Here is a 22,152-nt window from a genome sequence, read left to right as displayed (position 1 = left end):
GCTTTGTAAAGAAACTATTTTACCTACAAGAGATTTCATATCTTCAGAAATAACTGAGTGCTGACAAGCCATCCATTCAGAGCCCTCAGTAGAACCTGTTGGAATCTCTTTCACAAATTGTCTTAAATTTCTGTGTGAGCAATAAAGAACAAACATTTCATAACTTGGTGTATGCAGACTCTTAGACACCTGTGTTAATATAAAAGCTTATGAAAATAATGCAAGAAGACATGCAGCCAGGAATGGCTGGTTTGCTTTGCTGTCTTCCATAGTGCCTACGTTATAAAAATTGTGTGATCCCCAGGAGGTAATGTAACATGGTTACCATTCCAGTGCTAACTCTGAAGATACCTACAAAGACATCTAGATGAAATGAGCAAAAGATATATTCTGTAGCTCTAGTGTATGCTTTTTTGTGCATGCTGCACTGGGCTTTGCTGGAGCAGCAGCCATGGTAAACCCAACAAACACACCTTTCTTTAGATGAATGGTATCTCCTGCAACTAAAGGTTAAGGTGTCATCCAATGATTTATCCCTCTTAATGGAATCATTGGATTGCTGTGATAGGGACATAATTTACTACCTTTGGTAAATCAGGGGTTGTGTTCTCAGAATGGTGTTTGGGGATTTACGATATTGAACAGGCTGAATTACATGTCAAGTGATCAACCATCCTGTTTGACATTTAGTCAGCCCTGACAGGAACTAGACATTTAGTAAGATGAGGATTCTGTAGCACAGTCTTTCAGTGTGTTTTATTTCAAGGCTGTTAATCAAATGTTTCTGAAGAAAATCTGTAAAATAGACTTTTCATTGCATTGACTGATGTGCTTTGGCCAGCCAGATGTTAGTGTTGCTTGTTGCAGCTGCTGCCCTCCCTGTAGAATAGTGTTAAGTCATTGCTTTCTTCATGGAAGATATTTCACCTGGTAAGCTACTAAGTTATCACAGTTTGGAGGCAGGTGGCACCCTGATGTGGACTCCCTGGGTTAGCAATGCCTGTCAGTATCTGAATGGTATTCTTGAGAGAAGCAAGTGACCTCTTCAGGCTTCATTATTTCTACAGCTCTGTACACATTCACAGAGCTGAAGGGATTGCTTGGCACATGTACTTTTTCAAAGTATATTCCTAGCTGGAAATATTTTGTTAAAGATATCCTTCCTTCAGTTCCTGCCTTCCTTATCTGACAGTTCTTGATTGGTTGATATAGCTTATGATTTTTTTTCTCAGCCTTTTTTTACCATGTGCTGCCTGACCTTAAATCAGTATGCTTCACATGCTGCTGTGTGGATTATATCTGGACTGTGTGGTACCTCAATATGGCCTGCTGTTTTATCTCCAGAGGAGACAAAATATATCTGTTTGCAGAGAGTGCCCCTTCTAACTATTTGATTGCCTCCTCTTGAGCTTTCAATCCCACTAACACAGACCTGAAGCTGCATCAACACAGGAGGAGGAGGAGATGTAGCTGCGAAGCTTGTCTTTATTTGTACCTTCATTGTCAAGTGGAAGTTGCTGCTGCTGTGAGGAGCTGGGTTTTTATCTAAGTGACTCCTGTGTCTGCCTAGAGTGGACCACCTGTTGAATAAGGGTTCAGATAAAAGCCATAAAGTCAGATAAAAGCCATTAATAAGTCTGTATACCTAAACACAAAGAAGGTTCTGACATAACCTGTGAAAACAAAAGGGGACAAGCATCAATTTACAAGCCTGTTGCCACCTCTTGCTTCCTTGCTTAGTGCTCTAACTCCTGGCAGCATAGGACATGACAGCAGCTTATTATGTTCTTTGAGCATATGATAAACCAGGCAAAGACAAAATGAGGACGTGTGATGAATTTGGCAATAGTATTCCTGGATAGAGTCACTGCCCTCTTCAAGCTGCCAAACCCTCTGATTTACACTCTTGACATAGAAATGGCATGTTCTCTAGACTTAGAAATGCATGTCAAAATCTTTCCTAGTTAGCTGTCTGCCCCTTGTGTTTTTCAGTAAGAAAAAAGAAAAGTCATTGCTTCAATACAGATATTCTGTTCTTGCATTTAAGATCCCAGAAGGCCTTTGACTATGCAACAAGAATTACTGTCATGGATACTGCATAGCAGTTTATGCATGATGTTTAATGTATTCTCAGCTTTATGAGATAAAGAAATATTGGAGACGGTTTTGATTGTAATTTAGATTTACACTTTTAAAAGTTGGAAACCAGAGGGACATTTCTAGTGCTCTTCAATGACACTGGAAGAGATGAGATGGTTAGTATTAAAAATTAATAAAATCCACAGAAGTGGAAAAAAGAAAAATATATTGCATAGCTGGATTATGGGCAAATCTTAAATGTTTAAAGCAGTTCTGGGGGTTAGAAATTCCATTCTTTTATTTGAATACTGTATCTCTCTCAGCATGCTTCCTCACTGCTCTGTCCAGGGTGTGCTGCTGCTTGGTGCAGGAGGTGAGAAATCAACCGAGAGGACACAATTTTGAAGAATATTTCTTAATGTTTAGTATTAAAATGGAAGCATTCAGCATAAAAAGAAAAAAAATATTTGCTGCATCTTGAACTTCTGTAAAGAGTCAGCTCATATTGTATGTATTTGTTTTGTGCCATGCAGGACAGTTTTCCAGCTCGGTTTGGAGGAATACATTTCGTCAATCAGCCGTGGTATATCCATGCTCTCTACACAGTTATCCGTCCCTTTTTAAAGGAGAAGACACGAAAAAGGGTATTCTTCTCTTTAATTGTCCATTATCTGGCAGTTGTAGCAGCAGTTGTATCATACTCTAATAACGTAGATATACATAATATATCAGCTTCCTATCAGTGGGAAGTATTTAAATACATCTGTATTGTAAAGAGTCTCTTTATCTACTTTAGAAACTTGTATAGTGTAATCACTCAAGGGCATAGTCAAGCAGTGCACTTAGGTGTATTTTAAAATGTAAGCATATGCTTTCTTCTGGGTTATATAAATATATTGTAATATTGTCAGCATTACAATTTCTATTAAGGTTCTATTAAATTATTTTTAATTTCTATTAAAAATTTGTCTTTCTTTTAAGAACAAAGGTAGTGAATACGAAGCCCTTTCCTAGTGTTATTTCCTTGACATTAGTGTGAACTAAAATGCACACTGGTATATAGCAGTTTCTGAATATTGATTTGAATGAAAGCCAATAAAAGGAAATTCATGTTCATTAGCACAGGCAGTGTCTGAGATGCCACCGAATTTACAGCGTTTGCATCAGTGCAATTAGAGCCTAATAGTGGTAGTACATAGAATAATATTTCTGTAACAGGAAATAAGAAAACACAACCATCATCATATACAAACCCACTACCAAGAATGTGATGATCATTATTTTTTTAATTTTTTTTTTTTCTTTAACTGGACCAGGTCTCTAGGCAACTCTGTATTTTGTCTCCTCAAGCACAGCATACAAGGCTGCAATGATTCTTGGTGTTTACCTGGTTTTTATTGAAAGATTAAGCTTTTTAGACCTCTGTTATTCACAAATATTGAACTATAAATGACAAAGATTTTTATGTAATAACTATTGTAAATATGCAAATGAAAAATCATTTTGCAGGATTCCGTTGCACTCCATTGACTACAGCTTCAGCAAAGAGCATAATAGAGCCAGATATGTTTGAGACCTTTTTAAATCAAGTGCTGTGTATGCATAACCACGGAGTACAGTACAGCTCATGGGTGTGTTACAGCATTAAAAATAAGTGACAAAGCAGTTGAACATGAATGCTTACTGGTTTGTGTTTAAATTTTTATTTAAAATGAATCAGTGGCATAAATTTTTGGAAATGCTGACCTTTTACAACTCTCTTTGTAAATGCCCACAGGAGGTAGTCAGGTAGTTAAATATTGATATAGTGTCCAAAACTAAGTGTCAGAATCTGAAACTTATGCCCAATATGTAAAATTTAAAATCAGGTTTAGAAAAAAGCCCCTAAGAGACAGAAGAAATGATTGTGAAAAAAAACCCAGACCCAGCAGAACTATCTGCAGAATTTTATCAGGCTCATCATATGTATTTGCTCATATTTTTGTATTTTGTATTTTTTTTAAGTATGTCTGATAGATTTGCAAATGACAGCTATATTCTAATCAGTGCGGTACTAGGCATGTAAAAAAAACAATTGCTGAGAAGTGGAGCATTCTGCTGGAAAGGCACCATAAAACAAATTACTTTTGCCATTAGAGAATTTGTTCTTTCACACAAAGACAAATTCCTTTCTGAGATGGAAGAACGTTACTGAGTTTGTATGGTCATATTAAGCTTCCTGTCTCCACAGGTGGACTGGTAGATGGGCAGAAGAAAACAGTAAAAAAACCCAGCATATATTTGGTCTTTTTGGCTTCCTGCCTTTTTAATTTAATTACTGATAAGTCATACTATGGATACAGCTGTCCAGAGAAATCCCTCAAGATGAAGTGGGATGGGAGTCAGTAGCAGGTGGTGCCTGTCTGTGCACACACCTCTGCCTGCCCTGTGGGGAGCAAGAAGCATCCATCATCCAGCTATCTGCAGGCAACATCCTAACTCACCTTCCCAGCTGCTTCAGCACTACTTAATAAAAAAAAAGGCTGGGCACTGCCATTCTTGCTGCCTAATTATACAGGCACTTTCTGGCATGTGGCTGGTGCCAGATGGTGCTTTCTTAGATGTTGCCCAGGAACAGCTTGGGTCTGGCATAGACCAGTGAGCAGTATGAATGAAGGTGAGCTTGTTCTGGAGATGAAAGTTGTTTAACCGTATGGATGTCCGGGCTACTGCACTTGCTACTGGTTCTAAAGAGTGAATCTGGACACATCTTACTTGCTAGTGTAGAAACAGCTGCTCTGAGCTGTCTGTGCAGCTGTACCCAAGAGGAGGAATTTCCTCCCAGTGGAAGGTCTGCAGATCTTTTGTATCTGTGGGAGAAGGCAGTCCAAATCCAGAGGTGCTCTGTTTCTAGTGCTCATCAGTCCTACGTTCCAGGTCTCCAAGGAGAAGCAAAAGGTTAAATATAAACATAAATATATGGATTCATATACATACACATCTAGAGATATATAAAGCATGTCTGAAAACACTGATGGAAAATATCGAGTAGCTTATCAACTATTCCCTCGCTGTTGTCATAGAAAATAATGTAGTGTTATTAATAACTTCATATATCGCCAGGTATGCATCCTGGTTACTAGTACCTCCATATCAAGGCAAAAAATCTTTCCAGTGGAGTTTTCATGATAGTTCACTATTGGTCTTATTTACAGAACTCATGTCTGAATGCTGAAAGTCAATGCATATCCTTTACTGCGTGTGGTGAATCTTAATTTTATTAAGTATTTATGTTCTTAATATAGTCACTTAATTCAAAGGTTTAGGTAAGGCAAATAAGAAGAGATAGGCAGTCTGTCTGTCTGCCTAACTTTCAGTCCACCTAGTTACCTGACAACAGTTCTAACCCTCTGTAGGTGCCTTGTTAAACATTTAAAGTCATTTGAGCTTTAATTGCTTTGTAGCTTTACTACATAGTATGAGCATGCTTAAGGCAGAGATGGTGTGTCTGTTGATGGTCATCTGTGTTAGGCCAACACAGAATATTGTAACTACGATATTCTCTAATCATGATGACATAATTTGGGCTCTGATGATTTTTGTGATACTGCTGTGTTTTTACCTGCATGTGTACGTATAGATATTCCTGCATGGCAATAACCTCAACAGCCTGCATCAGCTGATACACCCTGAGATCCTGCCATCAGAGTTTGGAGGAATGTTGCCCCCCTATGACATGGGGACATGGGCAAGAACACTGCTTGACCACGAGTACGATGATGACAGTGAATGCAATGCAGACTCCTACAACACTCCTGCAAAGGATATAGAAAAGGACCTCTCTCCCAAATCCATGAAAAGGTGGGTTAAAGTAACTCTGGTCTTCTAGTGTTCATATAAGTTAACCTTTGCCTTCCACCTCTATTGTGAAGCAGCAGGTATTTCCCTCAGTTTATTATATACAGGGACCATTTGTTTCCCTTTCTTAGGATCCCTGTTAGTCATAGACCATAGTGTAGATTATTACCTGTGTGAGTTGTGAGCTCAATCCAGATAATTATTTCCATGGTGCCAGATAGGCAGTGTATACAGGACTATGTGTTTGGAATAATCTGATATCCCACCCCAGCCTAAAAGTATTAGAGAGACAGTGCCAGCTTGGGTGAGCCTTGGTGTAGAGGATAAACTGGTCCAGCTGGGTGGTAGTGATAACTCTTACCTTCCTCAATCCTGTACCTTAGTACCTGGTACTCACCAGCCAAGAGGTGCCAGGATATTTGCAGCATCTGAATGGTCAGTCACAGTGACTAAACACAAAATAAGGAAAAGCAAAGAGGAGAACCAGGACAAAAATCAATGCCAGTTGTTATGTTTTGGCCTCATAAACATCGTGGCATTCTGATATTCTCATATCTGAGAAGATAGCAGTATAATTGCGTGCTGCATTTTACCATTCAAAATAAAGTATAGGGAAGGTTAGTTACCTGTCCAGTAGCTATGGAAGCAACGAGGTGATTCACTTGGGAGGGGTAAACCTGGATCAACCTTGCCAGGGCAGAAGAAGAGAAAGTGGAAAGATTACAGCACGGTGATAGAAAAGGTTGAGCTGAGCAGCAAAAGTCAGAGTTTAGGGGTGGGCTTAGCAATGAATCAGAAGGGAATAAGCAGGGCAGAAAAAAACATATAAAGTAATTAGAATTAATTTAGAAAATGCTTAGCAGAGTATTCAGTTTCAGGAGATGGTATTTGATGCAAAAGGGAGAGAGCCTCTGGAAGCAGATCAAACAGGATAAAGTATTTTCGGACTTCTCAGCCAGGAAGATTATTTTGGCTGGAAAATATAGCATAGATTGGGGAGGACAGTGCATTTTAAAGGGAGATATTTTTTTGGAAATAGAGAGGAGATCACAAGATATTGCCATAGGAATAAAAAAGAAGAAAAGCCAGTGAAGTTTAAGGATTTTCTCTTGAAAAAAATCTACAGTGCCTTAAAAATGGGAAATAGCAGGAGACTGTGTGGGAATGAACTAGGATGAGGAGAAGTTAAAAAAGCTCCTGAAATCATGTGACAAAGACACAACTAAGACAAGTGATGGAGAAAACTGTGTGATGGGACACTGAAGAACTGGAGGAAGTCCAAAATTTAGCAATTTGCACGTAGTATAAGAATTATGAGACAATAGAGAAGCTGTCTTGGGGAGGTAGGTGGAATTTAGGAGCTGAAATATCTTACTGTTGAAAAGTAAAGTTGTAAAAGTAAATAGCTTCATCCAAGGATGCAATAAAGAAACAAGAGGTGACAAGAGCAGACTCTTTCAGACTATCATGGGCAAGCACATTATTAAATGTAAATGCAGTGACTTGACCAGATTCTTCATCCTTTCTCAAAGAATGCTTTCTCACGCTTACCTGTTTTATTCTCTGTTAACTTGTGCTTTAAAAATCCTTCATGTAGATTGGCACTTCAGTGTAAACTTCAAAATGACATTGGTTATCTGGCACAGTAGAAGACATACTGCAGAAAATAAGCATGTTGAAATTTGTATCTACATAATACTGAGCTAATATTTCCTCCAATGCTTTGAATTCTTTTTCAGTTAGCATCTCTGCAGTGCCTGCTGGAATCCTCCTTCCCTGCTGCTGGATACAAAAAGTGCTTAGTAGACTTATTGTGCTAGTACCAAGTAGAAGGGAGTGGTAGTAAAACGGACAGAAAGCCCTAGGACTTTGTTGTATTAAGCACACAGACTGTGTTAAAACAAATATAGAGAAGTTAAGGTAAAACAGATAAACATATTTCATTAAAAATTGAATTTTACTTGGATTCATCACCTGATGGATTCTTTCTCTGAAACCGCACTCAGTGAGGTATTTTAATTTGCAATGAGGTTTTGTAATACAACTCTCTCTTACTGGACTTGGTGAGAATTCATTCAGGAACATCTGTAAAGTTATTTGGGAGATGTAGATGGAAGGTGCTGTAGAGTTACACAAATGTTTTTCCTTTTTCAAGGTATCTTCATTAGTTAGGTGCTGCTGAATGGAATGAAAAATGCCAGTAAATGTTTATTTAAAACTGAATGAAAAGGATTTCTCCTTTAATTTAGTCTCCTGAGCCTACAAGGCATAGGTCAGGGCTTCTTGAGTTTCATTTTCACATCTGCCTTGGCATCAGGGAGTTTGGAGACCCTAGGAGTTTGTGGCCAAAACTACCTCATTGGAAATTTGATTCCAGGTTTGCTGCCTTTCCAGCTTCCCTTTAGCTCCCCAGATGAGAACTGGAAGCCTTGCCTGCTCAGATGTTGGCAGCCCAGGAAAATGCTCAGCCTCCTATTAGTACTTACATTCAATTGGGAAGCCTTTGAAATTATTATGCTTCCACAGCATTTTTTATCTTGATGAACAGGATTTTTCAGGAGTACAGCTTCCCACCAGCAGTTCAATCAGCTTTTCATTGGCATGGTACTTTGTAAAGATTTAAAAATAAAGTTTTTTAATTCAGTGGTTTAGTTTTCTGCCTGAGGAACTGACCAGAGTTGATGAGTGAGGGCTTTTGTACAGCTTTAATTAAAAATTTTAAATTATGCTTATGGCAAGAGAGGCCATTAGATTTTTCAAGCTAAGTTTCTTGTGTTTTTGACGTTTTTTTTTAGATTTTTTGAGAAAGCCAAATTGTCTCCTCATCCACTGGTTTCAGGGGATGATGAGTTTGTAAGAGTGGGGGATTGACTCTGTACATTTATCTTAGGAGAGGTCAGAATTCGTAAAAGTTTTTCTTTGTGCTCTAGCCCTCCAAATGGGCATATCCATAGTAATACTGTAGCCACGGTGTGGTTCCACTGATCAAAAATCGATGCTTATATTATAGAGGTATATACATGCTCTACTCATGTCCAATCTGTGCAGAAAGGAAGAGAAAAAAGGCATTTTTAGCATGAGATGAATCTCATTAAAGGAAAAATCGAATCAAAGTTGCTTTTACTGTACCACAGAGGTGTCTGCTTTGTGAGAAGCTGAGACATAGGTGGTCTAAGACCCCACCTTAACACTTCAGACCGTTTTTAGTGGAACATTTTGATCTTGCAGGAGGCTGGGAACATATGTCTGTGATACCAGTGTCAGTATCAGTGCTATGATTTTGTGCTGAACCAGAGAAGCTGGAGAAATTTTGCTGTCATCATTGAATTTGCCCTCTCTGCTCTGTTTAGTTGAGCTGATAAGTGAGTTTGACAGATGTGTCCACTGCTCCAGAAATCCTGCTGGCTCTGGCAGCATTCCCGAGAGTTGACTTAGGAGCTCGTGCTGTTGCATTTAATTGCTGTTCCGAAAAGAAGCAACTTGTGCTTCCACCTAACACATGCCACTGGAGTGTGCCATTAGACAGCCTGGTGTTATTCAGCCTTCTCAGTGATTCACTCAGTACAAAAGACAACTCAGTTTGCCCTTGGTTGTGTGCTGAGGATGCACCCTACTTCACTGTTTCACTGAAGATGACTCTCTTTGTTCTACCTTTTGCTCCTACATCCACAAACCAGCCCTTTTCATGCCATGTAATCACTCCATGGGGGGGGGTTCTGACCGTTTGCAATTATCAGATGCTTGGGTAATGCTGGACCATTATTTTTAAGCCTTAGCAGAAATAAAAATAAACAAAAGAAAGCTGAGGTTTACCCTCATTTGCTCTGATCTAGAAATGTCAATTAAACATGTTCTCCCTCTGCAGGTCTCAGTCAGTTGTGGATCCAGGGGTGCTGAAACGCATGGATAAGAATGAGGAAGAAAACATGCAGCCTTTGCTTTCACTTGACTAACAGTTCCTGAGCATCAGACACGAACTGAGGTGGAATGCACTGCCTCTCAGCAGCAAGCAAACCATTGGGAAAGAATCTACCAGCTGGAAACCCATTTACTCATGTTAATGTAGCATAATGGCAGCAGGCAGGAGGTTTTACTGTTCTGCTTGAATTCTGGATGCCCTGGGGTGAAAAAGAAGAGGACAGAAAAGGAAAATAAAATCAAATAAAAAGAGGATTCAGTAATTTATTCTGTAAGTGCCAACTTGTTTGTAAATACAATATAATCCTCCAATTTGACTTTAAGTTATGAGAAACAAGTGCTATGGAAATGAGTGACTTAACCATGCCAGTGAAGTGCACCATAGAAAAAGAGAAGAAAAAGTGAGCGTGCTCACCCACACATACACAAAGAGAAACCCATACTGGACAAGGAAAAATATCAAAGCCAATTAAATGTTGGCCTTCTCATAGGAAGCCATATTGCAGCTAGTATAATGACTACTGTTTTGTTTCCTCTCTGCAGTGCTCTTGCAGTCTGCAAAGATAAAGAGGGAGCATAAGAACTTGGAGATGCTGTAATCAGTCAAATATTTCATAACTATAGGAACTGATTTCCTAAGTAACATTTTGGCTTAGAATTGTGATTTAGCATAAACCATGTAGCATTGTGAAAAATATAACAAATGAGCTGGAATCTTTGACAGCTTTGTTATTTTGCTGTATGGATCTGTGAGGTTTCTTCCTTACTTTTCATTTACAGTTTGCAAGTAACCTGGCTTGTTACCCTAACCTGGGTGTTTTAATGTGGGACACGTTGGAGTTACTTCTCTTGCATTTTGGGTGCATGTCAAGAATTTTTCCAGAACTCTGTTCTCCCTTGGAATGAGAAAATAGTCCTCTAAATACAGCGTAATAACCAATATTCAAAATAAAGTCTGGCAGCAGATGTTACAAATTAATCGCTGAATCTTGTGCACTGGGAGACTGGATACATATATATTTTTATCAATCTCTGACAAGCATACAAGGTGACATTGTTAGACATGTATATTTAATTGAAGGTTTATACAATAAATCATACCTATTCAATGTACTTAGATATATTATAGAATGTATATTGAGACAATGTCATTATTAATATAGTAAAACTTTCCATAGAACAACAGCATCCCATTTCAGCTTACTAATATGAATAAGTTGTAGTCAGACATCTCAGCCTATGTGTTTAGGACATGTTTGTTTTGTTCATAGTGTAACTGTATATATTGAACATGTGCCATAATAGAGAAATACATTTTACCTCAGAAGGGCAACAGGTTTTGCTAGGGATTGGCTAAATCAGCAGAAATGCAGGGGCTGTGTCATCTTTGTTGGGTGCTGGCTGATGTGTGTGCAGCCTGCTGTATGCTGAGGCAAGAATTTGATTTCTTATCAAGATTTAACTCTGCAAGTGGAATGAGGACACAGGTTGCCCACCAAGACATCTGAATGGCTAAGAGGTATTGTAAGAGCATGTCCAGGCAATGCAGGGCTTAGTGAGGAATACACTGACCATGGTGGAGGAATACACTGACCATGGTGGATGCTGTGACAGCTCACAGCAACCCCGCCTCCCGAGAGCCAGAGTTTAAAGAATTTCTTCCATCCCTTCAGTGATCACTGAAGTGTAGAAGTCACTGGCTGTAGGTCAGCTCTCCTCCCCCAGGATGATTCCAGCTGTCAGATTTAGTAGGCTGGGATGAGTTAAGGGAAAGCAGAGAGTGAAATCTTGGAAGAGTGTGGTCTCAGAGTTGAGCTGTGACTCCAGTGGTGGCAGCTTTGGCGTTTCTCAGGGCTGAGACAATGCTGTCTCTTCCAGCATCACCCTCGATTAGCCCAGGCAGCATGCAGATAAAGCTTTCCTACTTTGCAGTTCATCAGCAGCACTGATAAATAGTGTCTGTCCCAAAAGGCAATCACCTTGCAGGAACCTGTCTGAGCAAGTCACTGCCTTTCCACTCTCCTAATGCTTTTTTCATTACACTTGTTTATGAAATGCAAAGAGAAAATATGAGCCTGAATGTCTTTTTAGTCTGTCCTACAAGTTCTTAGTAGTGGAAACTGTTGTAATACTACTTCTATGGTTTGAGAGACTTGAAAGACTGATGAATTCTTATCAACTATTTTATGCAGTCCTGTCTTCACATACCTAGTAAAATCATGCTGGATAGGTGAGATGTGTCTCTAGGATTTGCAGAAGTGCCATATTTGAATGTATGCTATATATGCCCATACTTACAGTTAGTGGAATAGTACATTGTTATTGATCTGATTTTTAAATCCTTATCAGATAAAACTCAGTAGAAATTCACTTCTTGAAAGGGCTTCAAGATTTAGTTGTTCTATATGTAGGCAAACTGTGACATGGTAGTGATCAAAATCTTCATGGATGCTTTTAGATTACATGGACCAACCTTGGCTTAAACCAGCACAACACTGATTTTAGACTACACCAGCTGCCTGGTCAGAAAATGCAAATACCTCTTGCATCCCCACAGAGCATCTTAGTAGGAAAGTGTATCTGCCCAACTCTATGAAGCATAAAAATTTTTTGAAGCTTATGAATTAATTTTGTTTACAAATACTTTATTTATACACTTAGCTGTAATTTATGTAATGTTTTCTTATGCCTGATTCCACATTCAAGTTAATGAGTATTAATATATTCTTTCCAGAAAGAGAAAGTAGGATATATTATAATTTTGTGTAACTGGGACCTCATCTTTCATCAAGAACAAAACAACTTTTTCAATAAGATCCTCACTGCTTAAGAGCTGGGCTATAGGTTGTCTTGGCTGTGGCTTTTATTTTGCTGAAATAAATTTTGGCTGTAGTAACTGCAGCTGTGACATTGGGTAAGAATATAAGAATGGGTAAGAAAAATAATTATCCCTATTCTTTCAAGACATTTCTTTTTTACACATCAGGGTACAGAAAGAGTTTCCACCTTTTCCTTTCTTGTAGAAAATCTTTATAGGTAGGTCAATTTCTAATATGTTAAATTTGGACTAAAAACTTTTCCCAATCTTTATTATCACAGGACCTTATGTCTCAATTTTATAGCAGAACTGAAGTGCTAAAAATAGAATTCAAGTGCTTGGGAGGAATTCCTTTTAATTTGTTACCTTTGTTGTATATTGGGTAGGAAAAAACCATGTAATTATGCATGCTGATATGCATATAAAAAAGAATATCCTGCAGTATGAGGAACTTAGTGGAGAAACTAGATACACCTGTCCAAGCAACTAAATGAAAAAAAAGGAGGTGAGGAAAAAGTGTTAAATTTGATAGTTTTGGCAAGATCTAAAAATTTCTCCTTATATGATGTCTCTTCTATGAAACAAATATTTAATAATATATGGAAAAGTTTTGGAATCTTCCATGCCCAAAGCTTTTCTCCTGTAATCAGAGATGCTTTATAAAGGCAGGTAAGCAATCCCACTAAGCTCCATCAAATGCACAGGTTTCCAATAGTTATTAGTTGTAAAATAGCTTTAAGATTTCCTTACAGAAATGTAATTTTACTGTACAGCATATTTTAAAAGGTGTTTTACACTCTGAAAACATGCTATGCCTAGTCACAAAAGTTACGTCTTGAGACATACATAAACTAAACACAGAATTAAAGAAAACAGAAAGGACCTCAATAGGTCATTGATATGTGGAGAAGCAGATTCACTTTAATGTGTCTCTTAAAGTATGATTTTAGCTCAGTAAATTGCATGCAAAGCTCTTTATATTATTTGATCACAGTCACAGCAAAGCCTAAGCACGTGACCTGACAAAACTGTAGCCTGACAGTGTTTTGTTCATGTCTTTTTTTATTTAATTGATCTGTTTGGGAAATTAAAAAGTTCCTAATGTCATAATAACTAGCACTTAGAATTACCTGGGAAACAATTTTGCAATAACAGTTGGTCATATCTCTTTTATTATATTGTTACTGATATTATTGGTGTATGTATTCATCAAGATTTTTGAAAAAGTTGTGTTTGGAAGAGCATGGAAGAGAGAAAAATTCGAAATCAGGTTGCAGGATTTTGTTTAGAATATTAAAATAGGATATGAGGGGGCAGTGAGTTTGGTTTTGATAATCTTTATTTTCCTTTGGGGAATCTTGTACTGAGCTATCAACATCACTGGGAACCAAGACAAATTTGGAAGATAAATGACAGTGTGAAAGGCAAAAGCAACAGTCTCTAAGGATTGTGCTGAAAAAATCACTCATATGGATAGCTGTATCATGTCCTTCCAAAGAAAGGCATTTTGCAAGTGGCTTATGAGTGTGTATTTTTGATGATGTGGATAGTACTTTTGTACAAGTTCAAAGCACACTGTGAAATCAAGAAAATAATAGTAATCCCATTTCTCTTGGAAAGAAACACAGCCAGTTAGAGACATTAAAATCTCAATGGAAGACACTCACATTATGATTATGTGTTGCAGAAATGATACTTCTGTCACTCAGTCTTGTTTGAACTGCAGGAGAAAAAACTGTGTCCCTATTTTGTGTGAGAACTATGTCTGGTTTTTTGTAATTTCATCATTCCTAGTTTCTTTAGAAACCTACCTAAATGTTTAACCACGAGGTCCTTACAAACCAGGGGTGATGTGCTTCTGTGTGGAGTTAATTATGAATGTGCATTTTACTATATCTATTGGGGAAATGGTATAAAGAATGTATGCCCCCCAAATGAAAAGCATTTCTTCCCTGTGTGATTGATGGCAAAAAAGTAGTTTACTCTGGAGACCCCCAAAGGAAATCTTGGGGGAAAGAAAGGAAATCAGTAAAGAAATCTGAGCTTTGTCAGGGAGGATCTTTTTTGAGGGCCTTGAAAGATATTTATTTCCCACTAGCTATACAAGGAGATTGTATTTAGAGGCATGCTTAAGTGACCACAAATGAGCTGGGTAGGTAGGATCCCACATCCTGGATTGCTTTGTAACCTTGAATGATCCCATGTCAGGAGTCTGTATTTGGCACATTAGCTTGGACATACCCTTCAGCCTGCACTTCAGCTTTCACTTGTGTGGGAATTTTTGTCTGTCAGGTTTTGGGATCTTAATCTGTTCCCTTCATATAGGTCTATTGCCACAAAATGACGTTGACCCCTGTCAGCTCGCAGACTGATTTTGTTGTTAAAAAGTAATGACTTGTAGTCCGCTGGGCAGTGGTGAAGTTGAAACATAGGTCACAAGCTCCCCCTACTTTCTGCAGTGTTTTGTGCATGTTAATGGCTTTACGTGGTAACAGATACGTCAAACTTCCATGATATGAGTTTAAAAAGAGAGGAAGAAAAAAAAAAAAGAGACATTTCTGTAGTGAGTTTAAACTCTGAGATAATGTTGTTGCTGTAGAATCCAAATGGAGGGGAAGCACCGCACACAGACAAAATAGAGAAGTCTCCAAGGAAAATTGCTGATGCTTCCTATTGACACATATATTTGTTAAAGTACTCTCTGGAGTATTTTTTCTGTGGGCACCCTGGTCAGCCAGCTCTGTTGTTTCTGAATCAGTTACTTAAAACAATCCTCTCTAGTAAAAGTGTGACAAAGCTGCTTTCTGCTGTTAGCAGAGAGTTTACTTCCAAAGAATTGGCATATCTACAAATTTGCAGTAGACAAATGGCAGGGGTTGATTAGGTTTTGTATTTGATATGGAAATGCTGCTGTGATTCCTTAAAGAGGCTGTCACATCATTGGCAGCACACAGCAGTGCCTACAGGCAAGTGTCAAATCAGGTCCCTTGCTTAATAAAAATTGAAGGGGAGAAAAAAGCAAGGGATAAGATAATAGAAGATGATAAAACACAATAGTTAAAATTAAAAACAGAAGCAAACCTGCAGGGGGGAAGCCATACGAATGGCAAAAGTTATGTGAGTTAACGTGTATGAACACTTCTAAAAAAGTGAGTCAGTAGCCTGTTTTGTGTCCTCAAAGTATGAGCAGAATTCCCATTTTTCATGTGGTCTGCCTTGCATGGCTATGGTAGGTTTTCCTAAATCTTTGGAAAACCCTTGAGTTACTATGTGAAATTGTAGGTACAGTAGCTGAACTTGTGAACATGATTTAATACATCAGTGCATGACACCAGATCATCAACTGGAGATGGGCCCTGGTCTGACTCTGACCTAGCCACCCAAAGGAATATATGAAATGCTCATGTCCTGCCTGGCTGAAAAAGTCATGCAGGGAGAGAAGAAAAGGAGCTGCACCTCCATAAGGAAAGGTGGGAGGCCTATGGAAGAAACAAGATCAGGGGGTTAGAGGGAACTGATTAATCATTTTATTGTAACTCTGAAGGAGGCTTTCATTTGCTCTGTAGTATGAGAGGACTTACAAACCCCACCACATATGTGTCATCAGAAAGGAGGCAGAACATCTCTGTCTCTCTTTTGAACACAAAATTTGTTTCAGTATAAAGAAATCTGAAGTATATGCTAAGCCTGAGCTGCCTCTGCTGATGCTGTTTCCACGGTGGCTCTTGGGAGGTTGGCTGTCATGTACCATGCAGGAGCTGGAAAGCTGACGTTCACCAACCTGACCATAGGAAGAGAAGGAGGGGACGTATTCTGCAAGTCCCTGCTGCAGAAATAATTTGGCAGGAGAATTCAGCACTTGCTCAGATGAAATCCTGTCCTGCCCTGACGTCAGTATCAGTGACTGCTCCGTGTAGGTGGCCATGAGTGTAAGTGCTGTGGGAATCTCCTGGGCACACTAATTATTCAGCCTTTGAGCTGTAGCTGGTGGTCTTTGTCCTCTGTATTTAAACAGTCTGCTGGTGATGCTAATCATAGCCATTAGTCAGAGTGGAGATGATTTAAAGGAAAATGACAACTTTAAGCATTATACTTAATGTCTAAAAATAATAAATTGTTGGTTGTTGCAAGTAATGCCTAAGATTATGATAATTTTAAGTGTTTCAGGGTTTGGTTGCATTGTATTCTTCATGGGACTTACTGTATAATCACTTCCCCTTATATACGATTTTCCCTGAGGTTTATGTGTATCTTTCACACATCAGTGGCAAAAGAAATTAAATGATAGAAAATGTGATTCTAAAGGTACTGAATATATTCAAAGGGCCACATATGTATAGAGTATCTGACACTAAAAAAAAAAAAAAAAAAAAAATCGTTTTGCAGTTAACAAGTGTTCAACTTGGCAATAATGTTTCTTTTTAAATTATTTCATTCTCTAGCTCCTTCACCCTGTGGACTTTTTTGTGAAATGTGTCCTACAAACTTCTCCCAGTTTGCATCCTTCTCCTACCCCCTTGCACTCAACAACATCCTGTCTTCTGTACATGTTTTATGCTGTGAATAACACGAGAAAACTGTAAAAAAAATCAGCACCCTGATAATCTGCAGACAAGAGCTTGAGGACCACTTTTCAAAGTATTTCCCATCTACAAGCCTCCAGTAACAGGGTGAAATGGAAAATGAGAGCAGCAGCTGACCTCATCATAGAGGAATAAAAAAAAAAAGGCTCTGGCTAGGAGTCCACACAGGTGTACACAGAGAGTCATCTGAGACAGCTCTTGTGGTTTAAGATGTTGCTTTCCCCTTCCTGTTAGTTATCATTTGTCAGGTAGAGACTGCACTGACATTTAAGCAACAGCAGATTTGGAAGTACTCCTGTCCCGATGAGGGTTGTGCACAGCTCATGCTAACTGTTGATTCTGCACTCATCCAAATGTGAAAACACTCACATATTCTATTACAACTCTGTTATGAGAATAATGATGAACAACTATTCATGGCAACATCAAAAATTGCTAGATTGGCTATCTGTGCCTTAAGGCTCTTGTGATCTATAGTTCTTGCATAGCAGTAACCACCAAATAAATTTACTTCACATGCAACCATCTACTTTGGAGCCTTATGAAAAATTCTATAGCACCATATGAAGAAATTTAAAAATTAAACTACAGGAGTAATTTGCAAACAGTGCTTGTATCCTCAGGATAAAATTTGTTTGTTTCTCATTTTAGTACTCTTAGGACTCAGGGGGTCTGAGATTTGTAAAGCCAGGACAAGTCTATCAATCACGTTCTCTCTGTGTGCAGGTTCAATAACTATTCTCTTTTCACAACTTGTTGTCAGTTTGAAATTTATTATTAGACCTAGTAAAATGGTTACTTTTGGTCTGTTGCGTTCCAACCTAAAATCTGAAGATTAAGCAACTCTGTGAAACATGTCGCTCTTTATATTGTATATTTATATATCATCAGTTCTCTGTGATCGATGGGCTGCTTTGGAGAGTATGACTACTTTAAAACATTGTTGGTTACTGAAGAAGAATGACATTCTGTTAAATAAAATATGACCAAATGAAAATTAAAATACATATATATTTTTGTGTTTGTACATGGGAGTGTTTGTCTGGCTTGCTTGTGCTAAAATATATGTGGAGGACATATTCTAATTGAATGAACTCTACTTGATTTTTATCAAGGTTTTGAAAGAAAAATAAGAAATAACTGAGTGGCATATCAGCATGAAGGTTTTCTTCTGGTAACACAGCACATCTCCTTCTGCACAAAAGTAAGTTTTAGAGAGCTAACATATTCCACATTTACTATACTGTTGCAAGCTGTCATTTCTGAGAAGTCTGCAGGTAGTGAATGTCCTGACAGATGAAGATCATGCAGACATGCAGCACAAGAAAAGCTCATATTCCCCTCAAAGATCTTTCCTACTCTTCTGCCTCTTATTCTGTACTGTGTTTCCTACCATAATTGAACATTCATTGACTGTTCTTTCCATGCCATGTCAGGAAGAAGTGTACTAGCTCCTCACAGAATTGCTGCTTTCTCCAGGGAAATGTTGCTTTTCTCAGGAGACAGTAACCAGACTAGGACATAACAGGTTATGGGATGTGGAAGCAGTACCTTCAGAATGACCATGTTTCATTGTAGATTTTATTAGAGGGAGAGACCCAGTAAATGATACTCATGTATTTATGTGATTCTCCAGTATGCTTTCTATAGTATTGCTTACTTTAGACAAAAAGACACTTACTCATATTTTCCACAATTTAAGTTTACACAGATAAAAAACTCAAATAGGCTGCAGTAACTTTCGGTTTCACACATAATCTCAGTGGTATATTCAGGTACATTCCTTATGCCAGTTCTGCAAGGTTAACTTCCCAAGAAGTACTCATTTCCCAGTTGCCATGTTGAAAAAGTAACAGTGGTTTCTCATCTATGTTGGAAAGTGGTACTTCCTCTCCCAGGCTCTGCATTGTTGTGCACAGTGTATAAGACATTGCTGCACAAAGGTGCATGTCATCATTACAGCTGTTAACAAGATTGATGCCAATACAGGTCTCTGCTCTTTGAAACCTCTCACTCACATCCCTCTTGCTGAGCAGAATTAAAATCCCTGTAAGCCAGTGTGGTTTGCTGTAATACCTCACTACAGGGCTTTGAGTTACAACCACTACACATTTGTATGTTGCTAGGCTGCTTTCCCTGGAAACACTGTGATCCCAGCATGTGTGCATGTATGTGTACGTGCCTGCTTCTCTCCCATCACCTGCCATTTTTGAGTCCATTTACCAATGTCCGTTACCTTTGTGAAAAAGACAGAGGCTTCAAAATTTGCCTCTGTGTTGAAATGTGACATCATGGTGTGATGTACACAAGCTGCCCAGCCAGGAGCCAGCAGGAGCATCCTGCATCTTGTGTGGATTTCCAGCACCTTCATTTCCCACCAGAGGAGACCTGACCATGGGCTGAAGAACCAGCCTTGTGTTCTACCTGAAGGAACTGTGATGCAGTGCAGACCTACACTAGAACTACACCCACAGTGTAGACATGTAGTACCACAAAAATAGGTACGTAGGCAGAGGAGAACAATGTTTTTTGCTCCCTGACAGCCAGCAGAGCAAGCACCTTCTCTCAGGCACTGGTGTTTCTGTCAGGGCACAAGGTCATAAATGACCTCAGATGAAAGGAGAGTCAGTGTAACTCACACCTCACTGGTGTGGAGGCATGGTCAGCAGGGTGTGCAGGAGTATGGGAAACTCTGGGGAACTAATTGCCTGCCATGCTGCCACAGCCTTGGTGCAGCCTATGACAGCTCTGTAATGGTGTGGGATGCAGGTATGGGTAGTGAACTTGGGGGCAGTACTATTAATTGCAATAGTACTGTGGTTACACAACCCTGTATCTATTGAGCATAACATACCCATAGTAACTATTCACCAAACTCAAAGTTCTCCATGACAGCAGAAAACAGTCTTTTAGCTCATTACCTGAATGCATCTTGACAGTGTTTTCATTCTCATTAACTGCGTATTGGGGGAAAATAGTGCTGCTTAGCCTTTTAGACATGAGAACGTGGCTGGCTGGTCAAGTCCATCCATACCTGAACCCTGACTAACAGTGTTCCTTCCCCTCTAGATAGATTTCCAGGATGTCAAGCAATTTTTCTTCCCTTCATCCATCAATTTAAATGTTGAAAAGTCTAGAGATTAGCAGCTGAGAAAGTGCATATGTAGGAAAAATATGTCACACTGATCAAAATTAAGATTTCTTTGTCTTTACACTGTTGTTCCCTATTCAGAACTGCAACTTTTTAACCCTTGTCTGTGTGGGAAATTTAACACCTTACCTCTTCCCAAATTTACAGAAAAAGAAAAAAAATTGAAAAAGGATTAATGAAATTGTTTAGATTTATCTTCAGCGGTAGTAATGCTAGAGGAAATAGTTATTCATATTATTTGATAGCAATATTTTTCATTTTAGTCTGGAAATAAATACATTTTTTTAGTGTGCATGTAATTTCTTCCTCATAAAGCAATGAAGTGAAAGTCAGGCTGATCTTAATAAATCCAGTTCCTAAAATCACAGCATAAAGGCTAATCCCAATGAAGAAGCTGTCAAAATTATGATCTCAATGAGAAAAAAAATTAATGAGTTTTCTTTTGGTTTATTGTATAAGCTGAAAATTTGTAAAATTTAATTATGAATAATGAACCTCTGAATTAGTTTCTAAATTTACACAGTGGTGGAAAATGACAGTGTATTCAATAGCTTTACAATTCTTTCTCTTTTTTAAATCAGTACAAAATTTTACGGTTCAGATCAAGCTACCAAAAACCAACAAGAAAATATTCTGAAATCTAAAAGAGCACATAATAGAATTTGAGTTTCAACTGTGCATCATACTATCAACAGAATTTTTTTTGCTATTAAGGTTTTACATTATTATTATTACAATTATTAGGTCCTATTAATGCTCGTATAACAAGGATAAATAAAGCATCTTATTTGCAGAAACAAACAAAAAACAGAAAAGAAAGAACCAGCATGCCATAGTTTATACAAAGCTTTCATGATTTAATTCTTCACATTTATGACTTTAGTCTTTAAAAAAATAGTAGCCATGGACCTCAGCTCATGTGGTGCATCAAGGTGATGCACCCCTGTACAAGTGTGCCAAACTGTAATAGCTTCTTACATTATTATAGTGTCATTAAAAACACCTGACATATGGTGTGGTATTTAAAAAGTTGTTGACTAAGCTTGATCATAAAATAAAGGCGCAGCACTGCAGAAAGTGAAAAAGCCCTTGAAATGGTACCTATCAGGCACTGTCTTCTAAAGAGGTGTGGTGTGCAGTCCCTTTAGGGTATGATGGTCTTCAAGATACAGAATTAAAGAAAGGGGAGAATGAATATATCTGCAATACATGTAAATCAGATGAATTAATAAGAGCCCGTGCTATGGACTAGTGAATTTAGCCTACTGTTAATTTCTCACTATGAGAAGGCTGCCTCATTACAAGGTTTAGTGAAATGCAGGGGTGACTGCAGTGCAGTGGGGATTAATTAAAAGTCAGCCATTAACTGAGGCTGACCTCCAGTCATAATTCCTGTGCCAATCCTCTGCCACTTGTTGGTTTTGAGGAGGATCTTACAGAGGGAAAGTGGGAACATGACTTATTACCATACCGTTACTTCTTCCCTTCCTTAAGTTCTCTCCTGTTCATTTGCTTTAAATTTCCCTACTCTTGTCCATGCATTATGAAAGGAAACAGAATGATCTACTATATAGGAATTTCTTTAATGTAAATTTGTCTCCAGTTCCTTGTCTTCTAATTTTTTTTTTTTTTTTTTTATGCTGAGGTGGTTTTTGTATTAGGGATTTTCTGGGCAAGGTGAATAGATGAGACTTTTTTTCCTTTCCAAGATAATTCATCAAATAATGTTTCATAACCCTGCAGCTGAAGACATTTATTTTTTACCT

At 38.3% G+C, this 22,152-nt stretch overlaps 1 protein-coding gene across 1 annotated transcript in view; it reads left to right on the top strand.

Moving 5' to 3' along the window:
* Positions 1 to 18,262, top strand: part of CLVS2 (clavesin 2) — a 59,113-nt gene extending 40,851 nt beyond the window's left edge. Inside the window, exons 3-5 of the mRNA XM_071741030.1 lie at positions 2,613 to 2,723; positions 5,699 to 5,919; positions 9,782 to 18,262. Coding sequence (XP_071597131.1) covers positions 2,613 to 2,723; positions 5,699 to 5,919; positions 9,782 to 9,869 — 420 coding nt within the window. The 3' untranslated portion in view covers positions 9,870 to 18,262. The remainder of the gene's footprint in view (positions 1 to 2,612; positions 2,724 to 5,698; positions 5,920 to 9,781) is intronic.
* Positions 18,263 to 22,152: the final 3,890 nt, after the last annotated feature.

This window comes from Heliangelus exortis, chromosome 3 (genome assembly GCF_036169615.1).
Source record: "Heliangelus exortis chromosome 3, bHelExo1.hap1, whole genome shotgun sequence".
NCBI lineage: Eukaryota > Metazoa > Chordata > Aves > Apodiformes > Trochilidae > Heliangelus > Heliangelus exortis.
This window is presented reverse-complemented; position numbering and strand designations above follow the sequence as displayed.